Source organism: Zingiber officinale, unplaced genomic scaffold, assembly GCF_018446385.1.
Source record: "Zingiber officinale cultivar Zhangliang unplaced genomic scaffold, Zo_v1.1 ctg216, whole genome shotgun sequence".
NCBI lineage: Eukaryota > Viridiplantae > Streptophyta > Magnoliopsida > Zingiberales > Zingiberaceae > Zingiber > Zingiber officinale.
The window spans coordinates 22,818-36,040 of NW_024589895.1; the positions used below are offsets into that span (position 1 = coordinate 22,818).

At 41.6% G+C, this 13,223-nt stretch overlaps 1 protein-coding gene across 1 annotated transcript; it reads right to left on the reverse strand.

The window, feature by feature from the left end:
* Positions 1–1,463: 1,463 nt before the first annotated feature.
* LOC122036813 (cytokinin riboside 5'-monophosphate phosphoribohydrolase LOG8-like) lies at positions 1,464–4,606 on the reverse strand. Its single transcript, XM_042596236.1, has 10 exons — positions 4,299–4,606; positions 3,956–4,063; positions 3,136–3,276; positions 3,004–3,034; positions 2,811–2,908; positions 2,698–2,728; positions 2,228–2,327; positions 2,073–2,143; positions 1,854–1,997; positions 1,464–1,540 (listed from the first exon to the last, which is right to left on the reverse strand). The coding sequence occupies exons 1-10, from the start codon at positions 4,604–4,606 to the stop codon at positions 1,478–1,480; spliced, it is 1,095 nt and encodes a 364-aa protein (XP_042452170.1). The 3' UTR covers positions 1,464–1,477.
* Between the last annotated feature and the right edge of the window lie 8,617 nt (positions 4,607–13,223).

The window sequence follows — 13,223 nt, forward strand, 5'->3', positions numbered from 1 at the left end:
TGCTACCAACCACAGCAGCAAGGAATGCGGCAAGAAGGCAGCTGCCTCCTTAGTTCAGCACCCAAAACAGCAAGTTAGAGCTTCCTTTTGGGTCCATTCAATGTAACTCGATGTAGGACTAAGGGCCAAGAACTCCACAAGGAATAATCTTCTTCCAACCTCCAAGAGATTAATAGAAGAGAATAATAGTAAACACATTTTTTTTCATACTTGGAATGCGATAAACCATTATTTAAATCTAGCAAGTGTATTTTCCATACTTGTGAAGGTGATATGATAGTTCGGGTATACCAAGGAATGAATATTTCAAAACATACACACCCATTGGACGTTACAGATTCGTTCAATGATGATGTATGCAGATAGTGATTATCTAATGCTGCTTATAGGCCTGATCCAAATATTCGACCCCACTGAGTTCACTGCGATTAAGGTAACTATTTCTTAATCAGTCTTTTTAAATATCCACAAATATTATATCTTGTTAGTTATATCATACTTTTTTATTAGACAAATGCTCATACTAAATAACAATGTTCAAAAGACCTCACAAATATTGCCCTATTATTATTGCTTTTTTTCTTAACGAGTTGTTTTTATTATGATAGTGCAATAATAAAAAGTAATGCTTCATTGTTGAAGAATACCAATTCAGCCAGCAGTTGGCAATTTTAATTGGTAAGCGTCCTTAAAATAACATGCAATAATTAATGAGACTAAACTAATAATTAGTTGATTATTGATTATAGTTTTTTTGGCTGGACAAAACTCTGTTGTCCAGCCATGAATTAACTGGAGTAGAGCACCAGTTGTTAATTGTTTCAAATAAGTACCTAAACCTGAAGCATTCATTAACTAACAAGTAGAGCATCCCTCACCAGTTTAGTGCATGGTTTTACAATAATATCCCACTTGCTTCCATCTAACCATTCACTAACTAAAAAACAGCAACTTGTCATCTCCCCTGACCCAAAACCTTTTGTTCATTATTCATAATTTAATCAAATTATAATTTACGCAGACTTGCATTAGAAAAACATACACTATCAACAATGATGAACCTTCTACTGTTAAATTAGTTGCAATATTTCTTTCTTGTTTTAGTTTTTAAGATGTAGTCTCCAGTAGAGCTGTTCAATTTTAACTCTTCAGATCATCAAAAGTTAGAAGGGAAACATGTTTACACATCCACTGTTGCTTTATAGACTGCTTTTCCAAAAGCATCATAGTTTTATCCAATTTAGAACACCCTTTCCATGAGGACAAGATCAAATGGAGAAACAAATTTTGATCATTTCTTGCAATAATAATAAGACACTGATATTGCATTTACTGAGAATGTCACAAGGGATTGCAATTCTTGATGAAAAACTTTTAGAGCCATGAGGTTCCCCAAAAACAGACTGAAGGAAAGAATAATATGTGATACTGACACTTATTGAAAACAACAGCAAATGAATTTGATCCCTAGATATAGTCATAAATTCACAACCTCCCAGCTCTGCCTCGGAACAACCTCTTGGTGCAAGGGAGTGTATAGCTGCAACTCGAAACAATGGACAAGTTCAAGTTTCGCAATCAAAATTTTAGAAAATAAATTAACTTTTTCTTAGTAGGGGAAAGCATCTAAGCTTATGCTCCATAGTTTTTTCAATGTTTAATTTTGATAGATGTCAACTTTTGCATTCAAGTATCACTTCACAACATCTGTTAGATTTTCAGTGAAGAGTTTAAATCTCGACCAAGCATATATCCAATAGATAATGGTTTTTGTTCAATACCAGATGGAAAATGTGACTATAGTCGCATCCACAAAATAAGGTTGAGATTATAGAGACAAGTAGACAACTAACCTCCATTTTCGCAAGCAATTCAGTTGCATTCGGAGAAGAAATAACGATGTGCCTAGAAGTCGGCTTAATAAAACCTTCTCTCACACCATTGTCAAATAGTTCGAGCAAGGAATTGTAGTAGCCATCAACATTTAACAAACCAACCTGTGTCAAAAAAGGAAGAAATGTTTACATGAACAGACATTTTCCAGAAGTTTTGTGAAAAAGATGCAAACTCACTGGTTTATTATGAATTCCAAGTTGTGACCATGTTATCATCTCCATCACCTCTTCCATTGTTCCATATCCTCCTACAATAACATTGCGAATTATTTTCGGGAACTAGGTAGATCTTAGAAAAGCAAACATGACAAGAGAAATTATTTAACACTTACCAGGAAGTGCAATGAATGCATCAGCTTGTCCAGCCATCACAGCTTTTCTCTCATGCATATTAGAAACTACCTTTACCTCACCTACTGTTTCCCCTGAAATCTGAAACAAAAACAGGATAGAAAATACCACAAATTATCATTCCTTTGATAAAATGAAACCTGTAAATTAACTTAGCATAATTTTCTACACAATGAAATCCTACTCGAGTTTTTTTTTTATTTGTTCCTACCATTATATATATACATATAGATAGATGCAAAAGTACATCTAAAGAGGCTTATATACTCATGAACTGATCACAAAATTCATTTACTGTTGAAAGGCCTTCTGGAAAAACTTACTCTAAAATACAAAAGAAACAACAAAGTTCAACAAGTTAAGTCATTTGAAAGCATATATTCATGAAGGAATAGCAGATTAAACATAGTCTATGGACAAAAGATGGGAGAAAGAAGGCTAAAAACCATACCTCAATTGGAACAAGAGCTTTAGGAATCACCCTGCGCACGCCAAATTAGAATTTTCTTCTAACAACAGCGCAAGAGAAGAAAAGAAGACGAAAAACAAAAAAGTAAGTAGTACCAAAGAACATGGCATCCACCATCATAAACTGTCTGAGAAATCAGCCCCATTAATCCCACGCTTCCACCTCCATAAACTAAATCGATTCTCTTCTTCACCTACAAACACATGAAATAATCAGCATATTTGTTTCATGATGTCTTGATTGAAGGTGAAGTTGTAGAAGTTAATTCGTCTTCGAGGGAGGGAGTACCAGTTCACGGCCCAGCTCCACAGCCGCATCACTGAAGGAACCGGAACCAAGAGTGCGATGCTTTTACCTTGACGAAGGAATTGGAAGCGATGAGGGCGTAGTGGTCGGGATCGGAAAGAGAGAGATCCAAACGCTTCAATCGCACAAGCACCTATCTTTGAGCAGTAGCTGACATCCAAGTAAGTCAAATTGCACAATCTTGGTGCAACAAGTTTGACAATGGCATCGTTCATTTCACTTCTTGGAAGCTCCAACCTCTGAAGGGAACCAGCACTAGACAGATAGAAGAACAGCAATAGTGACGATCAGTCATCGAAACAAAAGTTCACCCAAATCTTTTAGAGGACTAAGTTCTCACCAAACTCAAATTGACCTACTAACAAGGAATGAATGTGTTATCCTCCAAACAAAACAAAGAACAAATTTACCAGAGAGATGTCATCTAGAATGGTAAGTTACAGTGTGGTAATTGGCGAGAGGAATTTATCAACAAACTTTAAAAAAAAAAAAAAAATAGTACGAGGGAAGCATAAAAAGTGGATTATCCTTTGCACCTCTAGTTGTTACTCCTACAGGAAGGTACCATGATGTATGTAGTTGGCAAAGAAAAATCTAAAATAGACCTTCATTAAAAAGATGAAATTTCCAAAACGAAGGCGACCAGAAACTCAATATTTTCACTGGCGACTGTTACCAACAGTTCGTCTCCCTGTTACTCTGCATGGTGATACAGGGAAGACTCCAGATAAAGCACAACTTCATGAGAACTTTTGTCATTTTGTACCACGAGCTTGGTTTGTTTATCAACAATTTGTATAATTGAGAATGACAGCGACAAGCATACTAATTAAGTCATCATTTAACGAAGCTATCTCCATGCATTAAGCAGATGCAAGCTATTAAATTCAAGGGTATTAATCAGCTTGAATGAGATGAGATGAGATCTACATACTGGTATGCAATTAAGGTGAACATGGACTCGGTATGGAGGCCGGAAACACTCGATAAAATGCTCCAGATACAGGGAAGACTGTTACCAACAGTTCGTCTCCCTGTTACTCTGCATGGTGATACAGGGAAGACTCCAGATAAAGCACAACTTCATGAGAACTTTTGTCATTTTGTACCACGAGCTTGGTTTGTTTATCAACAATTTGTATAATTGAGAATGACAGCGACAAGCATACTAATTAAGTCATCATTTAACGAAGCTATCTCCATGCATTAAGCAGATGCAAGCTATTAAATTCAAGGGTATTAATCAGCTTGAATGAGATGAGATGAGATCTACATACTGGTATGCAATTAAGGTGAACATGGACTCGGTATGGAGGCCGGAAACACTGAGCCTGCGGAAGGAGCCACAGCTGCGATCTATGAGCATGTGAAGCATTTTATCGAGTTGCTCTGGCTTGCAGTGCTGGATCCACTCGTCGATGTCGATTTCCTGCCAGCAGTAGGGGCCCAACACTACCCGCGACCACGATTTGCAGACCCTAGGAATAACGGTGAGGATCTCATGGAGAGGGAGGTTGCGGAAGATGAGGCCCAGGGCATCGGGGATCAGCTCCTCCCACGCCCTCGCATCACTCCCTTCAGCCATGTCGTCGCCGCCGCCGAGAGGAATCAACCTACATTCCTGTTCGAGCAACCATATCAACCGGCGAAATGAAAAAATCCAGGAGTTTGCAAAATGAGATGAAGGTAGATTCACAGGAAATTAGGAGCCAGAAACAAAAATCCAGGAAAATTATAAACAAATAAGACAAATGAAGAAATCAACTAACAGATCCACGGAGACATTGAAATGGAACCCTAACAAGTAACACCTCCGTAGTGGAATCTCGGGCGACCAAGGAAGGGAACTGCCCTATTAACGGCGGGGAAAGCAAAGAGTTTAGGTCGAATTGAGCTCCTCAGAGTTCTCTGCTTCCTTTTGCCTCAACACGAGCTCGCCGCCGTCGTTGAGCAAGCAAGAGCCTTCAACGGAGCCCCCGTGCCGGTGAGGCCGGAGCCGCCGGACTGGCCCGGCCAGATCGTGCCAGCGAGCGTGGAGATGAAGCAGGTGGTTTTGATCTTCCTCATCGATCCAAGATCCAAGAAGGGGAAGAGATGCAGTAAGGGGAAGAGAGAGATGAGGCAGAGAGATGGTCAGGAGGTTTAGGTTTAGGTTTAGACTGAGAGAAGCGGTGCGATATTAGTTTAGGTTTGGAGGGAATTTTGTGAAGTGTTGTAAATTTTAGCTGGTGGAAAAATTAAATTATTTTTTTGGTTCATTAACATCGGGTTTTAAAAATCGATGTTAAAACCGATGTCTATTAACAAAAAAAAAGGCGCTCATAGACATCGGCTAAAAAACCGATGTCTATGAGCGAAAATCTACGCTCATAGACACCGGTTTTTGGAAAAACCGGTGTAAAATATTCAAAGACATCGGTTTTTGCTCAAAACTGTTGTTGTTCCACCGATGTCTATGAGGGTTTTTCTTGTAGTGCTTGTTGGTGCGGGAAGCATCTGACTATTGAACTCAAGTTTTTATAATGGCAAAGACATTCAAAGTTAAGGTTAATTGTTATCTAACATGTGTGAATGAGGCTTTTCAGGAAAGTCCTAACAATGGTTAGGTAGATGGAAAACCCTAGGGGGTGGTAACCCTAGGTGGAGGAAAACCCTAAGGGGAGGAAACCTTAGGTCTTAGGGGGTGGTAACCCTACGTTATGGAAAATCCTAAGGGGGGCAACCTTAGGTCCTAGGGGGTGGTAACCCTAGGTGGCAGAAAACACTAGGGGGTGGTATTCCTAGGTCCTAGGGGGCGGTAACCCTAGGCGGAAAGTCTAGTCGGTCTGGAGGACCAGACTGGCGTCAGATATGCTCTCCTAAGTGAAGTAGGTGAGAACGCGTTCTCCGGAAGAGGGAACAGTAGGCGTCGGTTCGACCTAGTGTTTTCGATCAAAAATCCGAAGTTAGAACCAAACAGTCCAGAGACTGTCAAAATATTTTATTATCATGTTTATTATGTGCTAACTTTGTTTTACAGGATATATGGTTGTTATATGGACTAATATATTTTACAGGGACAAAAGAGTACATTATGCCTCAGATTAACAATACCCGAGGCACCCTCATGGAGCTTCGAGGCGCCTCGGGTGCAATGGAGAAGATGTGCACGCAGCAAGGCTGGAGGCGCCCTCATGGAATCTTGAGGTACCTCGAATAGGCTTAAAGGCTCCTCCAAGGGGTATGGAGGCACCTTTAAGAGGATCAGCGATGACTTCTTCAGCGCTCATCCATGCGGCGAACTAGGCTAGTTTACACTTTATAATGATATTAATTTAAAACATGTTATACGCCTAAATAACTCTCCTTAAATTTTCTTGTCTTTAGCCTGGGCTTAGTCAAATTCAGTCCTTCTCCCTTTATTATGCCTAGTAAACTACGTTTCCTTTCAAAACTTCCTGGTTTGTGATTGGCCCTTCCTTTGGTAAGAGAATGTTGGAAGCGTACAACAAGGTACTACCAACCCCAGCGTGATCCGGTCTATCGCATCTACTATAAATGTTTCTTTTATGGTTATGTGACACATACTTTCTTTCTCTGCCATGTCATGTAAGCCTTTGCCCTTTTTTTCTGTAATCCTCGGCATCTACTGAGATAAAAATGTTTTGATCTGATGACGGCTATGTGTTTTTCGAACCCTAAACCCTTTGTCTTCTTCTCAACTTTGTCCTTACTTTTCTTACCTTAGCGTTCTTTTCTTGCTGCAGTTTTCGACAAAACCTCGTGCTCACCATTTCTCGGCGATCTCCTTTCTTGCTTTCAGTAAGTAATTGTTGGAACCCCAAGGTTGTTTTGGTGTGATCAACAAGTTATATTAGGTCCTGCGTTGTATTTAACCTTGTGTCTAAGTGTGCAGGAGCTTAGGAGCACAGGTACTCGAGCGGAAGACGCAGCTAGCGAGAAGGACGGCACGCGGTGCGTCCGAGGGACGAGGCGCTGCGGAATAGTACAACGGCAGACGAGAAGGAAGTGCGCGCAATGGTTCCGAGGCACGAAAGCCGGAGCGGAAGATTGCTCGGGGAGCAAGAGACGCAGCTAGCGTGAAGGTCGGCACGGGGTGCGATCGAGGGACGAAGTCTGCGGATGAGTACGCTGGTGGACGAGAAGGGACACGCGGCAATTCCGAGGGACGAGAAGCCGGAGGGAAGCATGCTCGAGAAGATCGGAAGATGGGTTCGGGTGAGCCCTATTCCGGATGTCAGAGATCACCCAATCAAGCGGATCCGGAGCAGAAGACCCGGACCGAGACGGGTACTTAACGGAGAAGTGGTCCTGGACAAAAAGTCAACCATAGTTGACTTTTTGCTCCGGGGCGCCCGGACCCTGATTTTGACCAAGATCGCGATTTACGCGATCTGAACGTTGGGGGATAAAACTTTATCCCCCCAGGGCGCCCGGAGCCCTTCCAGGCGCCCCGACCAAGGCTATAAATATAGTCTTGGTCCAGAAGCTTTTCATCAGTTAAAAAAATTGTAACAACACTTGTGTGCTTCCACTGCTTTGATTAGCTTCATTCTTTTTGTGCCTACACTGCTGTAAACGAGGCTTCTCCGCCTGAAGGAGTTCTTAGTGCAACCATCTTCCTTGGATTAACAACCTCCCCGGTTGTAACCAAGTCAAATCCGGTGCCTCGTTTTTATGATTTATTTTCTGCTTAATCTATTTTTCAAGTGTTAGCTTAATTGTACGAGAAAGGGTTGTGTTTTATTCAGGGCTATTCAACCCCCCCTTCTAGCCGGCCCAACGGTCCAACAAGTGGTATCAGAGCCGAGACGCTTCAGGAGGACTAACCGCCGAACGAAGCAACGAGATGGTCAGATCTAACATCCTCCCGCTAAAATTCTAGGGGGACTTTGCAAGCTGGAAGAAGCACATGGAGGTATTTTTCGGTACCGATTTTGATTTATTATTAATAATGGAACTCGGTTTTGAAGCTCCCGAGGGCAAAACAAAAAGTCAATGGACAAAGAAAGAGCTGGCCGAGTACGTGGCAAACAAGAAAGCAGAATTCCATCTGCTAACCGTACTTCGTCCACAAGAAGTCAACCGTGTCGACACCTACAATTCGGCAAAGGAGCTTTGGGAGAAGTTCCTTGAATTACACGAAGGAACATCCGAAGCCAAGCTTGCGAGATGGGACTTACTTCGCAACCATCTCACCAACCTCCGTCTTGAAGAAGGTGAAACAATTGCACATCTACACTCGAGGATACAGGAGCTCATCACCGGACTTTCGAATCTCGGAGAAGAGGTAAGTAACCGAGATTCGCTCAGGTACGCTTTAAATTCCTTCCTTAGAAATTCAAAATGGGCATCATTAGTAGATGCCTTTTACATTTCGAAGGACTTAGAAAAAATTTCATTAGAAGAATTTTTTTCAACATTTGAAGTGCATGAGTCAAGATGTGCAGGAATGAGAGAGCCAAAGAACAACGTCGCCCTCAAAGCATAGAGAGACGAACCTGAATCAGAATCTTCTCTCGACGACGAGGAAATGGTAATGATGGTAAGACGATTTAAGAAGTTATATAATTCTAGAAAAACTAACCATCCACAGGGTAGAAAGAAAAGAACGATCCGCTACTACCATTGCGACGAAGAAGGGCATGTCAAGGACAACTGCCCCAAGCTGAAGAACAAAGACAAGGAAAAGGGTAAGAAGCCTATTCAAAAACGAAAGGCCCTGAAGGCGACGTGGGACGATACGTCGTCCGAATCGGAAGTCGAAGCATTCTCCGGACTCGCACTGATGGCGAGTCATCAAGACGACGACTGCGATTCAAGCTCTTCCGAAATGAGCATCGAGAGCATCGATGAAGGGGGAGACACGTCGGAAGAAAGCAGCAGCTCAGGGGGAGAAACGGACAACGAGATCGACAAGGTAAGTCAGGTACGATCTCTTCCTCCCGATAAAATGTTTAAGTTTGTTAAACTTTTAACAAAAGATTGCTGCAAATTAGAAAGTGAAAATAAAAATTTAAAAGTAATTCTAGCTAAGTCTTGTCCCTTAGAAGAATTAGATAAATTAAAACTAGCAAATGAAAAATTGAAACTTGAAAATGATGATTTGAAAATTCAAGTAGACAACTTGAAAAACCATGCATGTTCATCTAAAACCAATGTTAGAAGATTTAATAATTTAAATTGGTACTTTAAATATCACCCTGGATAAATTAGGAACATTTCAAGAAATTATGTTCCTAAAAACTTTTTAGTTAATCCAGTAAGTTGGAACCTATATTGGGTTCCAAATCATGCTTAAATTAATTTTAAAATTAAAATTTACGCTTTAAGTGAGAAAATTAAACAAAGAATTTCTTTATGAGGCTTTGTCTAAGGAAGTGGTTGTTGTTCCAATAACCAAGAAGGCCTAGTGCCTCGCCACGACCTGGAAGCCAAAATATTGAAATAAATGTTTAATTAACTTACTAATGAAGCATTAATTAGTGCTTGAAAAAGGTTATTCAAAACATTTTATTTCAATTAGAAATTTACTTGCTTAGAATCTCTTTATTCTCAAAAATCATTTTTTTTGTTAAGAATCTTTTTAAACAAGAAATCTCAGCTTAAATTACTTAGAAAAACTTTCTAAATTTCTTAAAAACTTAGAAATTTATTGAAATATTTTTTAAGTCTTTTACCCTTAGATTGTTTTTTATGGAACCCCATTTTTATTGTGATCAAAGGGGGAGAAGGGAAAGTATAAGTCTAGGGGGAGGTAGAAAAAATTGTAAATTAAAATTTGAAATTTTAATTTTTTTGCATATTATTGCAATTAATTTCATATCTATTGTTGACCCTAGCTTAACTTGGGTTGATCACACCAAAAAGGGGGAGATTGTTGGAACCCCAAGGTTGTTTTGGTGTGATCAACAAGTTAAATTAGGTCATGCGTTGTATTTAACCTTGTGTCTAAGTGTGCAGGAGCTTAGGAGCACAGGTACTCGAGCGGAAGACGCAGCTAGCGAGAAGGACAGCACGCTGTGCGTCCGAGGGACGAGGCGCTGCGGAAGAGTACACCGGTAGACGAGAAGGAAGTGCGCGCGATGGTTCTGAGGCACGAAAGCCGGAGCGAAAGATTGCTCGGGGAGCAAGAGACGCAGCTAGCGTGAAGGTCGGCACGGGGTGCGATCGAGGGACGAAGTCTGCAGATGAGTACGCTGGTGGACGAGAAGGGACACGCGGTAATTCAGGGCGAAGCCGGAGGAAGCATGCTCGAGAAGACAGGAAGATGGGTTGGGTGAGCCTATTCCGGATGTCGAGATCACCCAATCAAGCGATCCGGGCGAAGACCCGGACCAAGACGGGACTTAACCAGAAGTGGTCCCGGACAAAAGTCAACCATAGTTGACTTTTTGCTCGGCGCCGAACCAACCGGCCCGGCGCCGAATGCCCGGCGCCGCCATGCCGGACCCTGATTTTGACCAAGATTGTGATTTACGTGATCTGAACGTTTGGGGATAAAAATTTATCCCCCCAGGGCGCCCGGAGCCCTTCCAGGCGCCCCGATCAAGGCTATAAATATAGTCTTGGTCCAGAAGCTTTTCATCAGTTAAAAAAATTGTAACAACACTTGTGTGCTTCCACTGCTTTGATTAGCGTCATTCTTTTTGTGCCTACACTGCTGTAAACGAGGCTTCTCCGCCTGAAGGAGTTCTTAGTGCAACCATCTTCCTTGGATTAACAACCTCCCCGGTTGTAACCAAGTCAAATCCGGTGCCTCGTTTTTATGCTTTATTTTCTGCTTAATCTATTTTTCAAGTGTTAGCTTAATTGTACGAGAAAGGGTTGTGTTTTATTCAGGGCTATTCAACCCCCCCTTCTAGCTGGCCCAACGGTCCAACAGTAATTTGTTGTTCTGCTAGCCTCTACTCTTGTCTATGGATGAGGAAGCACTTGCTCCTTGGTATGTTCAAATGTCTTCTTCCTTTGATAAAAGTGCTAGGCTCACCATCCGTCATCAATATGAAATTCCCCAGGAGTATATCATCTTAATCCCAAAACCAAATGATCGTCCTCATCGTCCCCCTGCTAATTGCGTGACTTTTTTCAAGGATCAGTTGATAGGAGGTTTAAGGTTTCCCATTCCTCCTTTCTTGATCGAAATAAGCCAGTATTTTGATATTCCTTTGCAACAGCTTACCCCTAACGCATTTCGTTATCTATGTGGTGCTTACATGCTGTTTCGTTTACTAGATATTCCTCCTACACCTCAAAATTTCTTCATGTTTTCTTACCCCAAATGTTCGGAACCTGGTGTTTTCTTGTTCCAGTCATGAACTAAAATGGTTCTTTTTGAGGATATGCCCTCGTCTCTTAAAGCTTGGAAATCCCGCTTCTTCTTCATAAAGTTTCCCGGACTCATTCCTTGGTCTTATGCTTGGAAATGCTCCTTACCCTCTTTGCCCAATGTCAGAGAGTTCCATCTCCATCCTTATTTTCCTATTTATTGTGAAAAGTTGTTAAATCGTCGACTTTCTATTCCCAAGTGGCTGAGAGTCGATCTTCTATACTTGTTCGGCCTAAGCCCCGTCAAACCTGATACACAAGGCTCTTTAGGTAAAACCCTGTTTCTTTCTTGTTGATTTTAACTAACTAAACTATTTTTCTTTTCTATGTAGTGGAGAGCTTTTATGATGCTTTGATCGATGAAGAACTGCGTCTGGCGGAGGACGTAATTCGTGCCAAAGAAAAAGAGCTTCTGGCTACTATTACTCCACCACCTTCAATCGAAGAACCGACTCCTTTAGCTGAGGTACCCAGCTCTTCGAGAGTTCTTGAGGCTCCTGAAGGTCTTCCCGCAGAAATCCCTGTTGCTTCTTTGTCCGTTGTGGCTTCTCCAGTGGCTACTGCTACCTCATCAGCCACCCCTCTCCCGGTTATTGAACTTACATCTCCTGGGAGTTCTGGTAAATCAATAGCTGAAGTTGCTATCGGCAAACGCCCTGGGCGCAAACTCACCCGGGCTCCTCCTCCCAAAAGGAGACTTATCCTTCCAGCTGACGAACTTATCTCGGAAGGTTTTGTTCCTGCCGACCTTCCTTCCCATGAACCTACTTTGGCTGAGCTCTATCCTTCTCTCACTTTCTCTGCCTCACCCACTTCCAGCACTAGCGCTCCTGGTGATGTTTCTTTTACCTTTCCATTGTCTATTTCCGAACTCGGATCCTTACCTTCCTCACCTTCTTCTTATTTAGTTTTTGCTCCTCCTTCTATTCCTACTTCCTCCTTTTTCGCGGGTTCTTCCACCATTCCCGTCCTCCCCATATTGCTAGGAGGTTCTTTTGCTAATGCTTGGGATAACGTTCGTCCTATTTTTGAAGAACTTACCACCCCAGAAACAATTGATCATTTTTCTCATAACGAGAATCAGGTATGTTTGTTAACATTTACCTTTCATTTCCCAGTGATTATGTTATAACCCTTTATCATATTTCTAGCGATGGATAGAAAATATGGGCTTGTCTCGGCTGATGCATAATTTATATAATGAGAACAAAAAGCTGAGACTTGAGAACGACAAGCTGAAACGGCAAGTTACTGAGTTATCTTCTGCCCCATTTTCTGTCACTTCCCAGAAACAACTTGAAGCCCAAATTAAAAGTCTTTAGACACAGTTCAAATCAGCCATGGATCTTAACCAAGAATTAACTTCCAAGATTGGCAAATTAAAGGCAGATTATGAATCGGAGTTGGCTGAAAAGCTTAAAGCCTTACAGCTGAAGGATGATGAAATAACTTCTTTGAACACCTCCTTAAATTCAACTAAAATCGAGGTCTCTATCAAAGAAGATGAACTGAAGACTTCCCAAACAGCTTTGGTGGTCTACAAGGCGAACGAAGATACTCGCTACAAAGAAAGGGCCACCACCATGATTGAATCCACTGAATTCAATAGGCCGATCGTGAAGTCAATCTTAGCAGCCTTTACTGCGGGAGCTAAAGGGGCGGTTCAACAATTACGAGAGGAAAACTACTTATCTCGTGATCCCCCTCCCAACTTCCTAAATCGTTGCAAACTTATTGAGGAGAGGCCTCCAGATCTATTCCCTCAGCTGACCTTAGTATGACTTTCTTTTCTTACCTAAATTCGAATCCCTGTAAAGGGGACCGGGACTCTGTGATGACAGTCTGGTGGACTCATGTACAGTTGATTATCCCTT

What these genes read in the sequence shown, in the direction of transcription:
- LOC122036813 (XM_042596236.1), bottom strand. Translation starts at nt 4,606, where the DNA reads ATGGCTGAAGGGAGTGATGCGAGGGCGTGGGAGGAGCTGATCCCCGAT. An exon ending in GGTGCTTGTGCGATTGAAGC is followed by an intron (nt 3,035 to 3,135) that starts GTTTGGATCTCT and finishes CGGTTCCTTCAG; the next exon opens with TGATGCGGCTGTGGAGCTGG. An exon ending in TTGGAATTCATAATAAACCA is followed by an intron (nt 1,998 to 2,072) that starts GTGAGTTTGCAT and finishes TTTTTGACACAG; the next exon opens with GTTGGTTTGTTAAATGTTGA.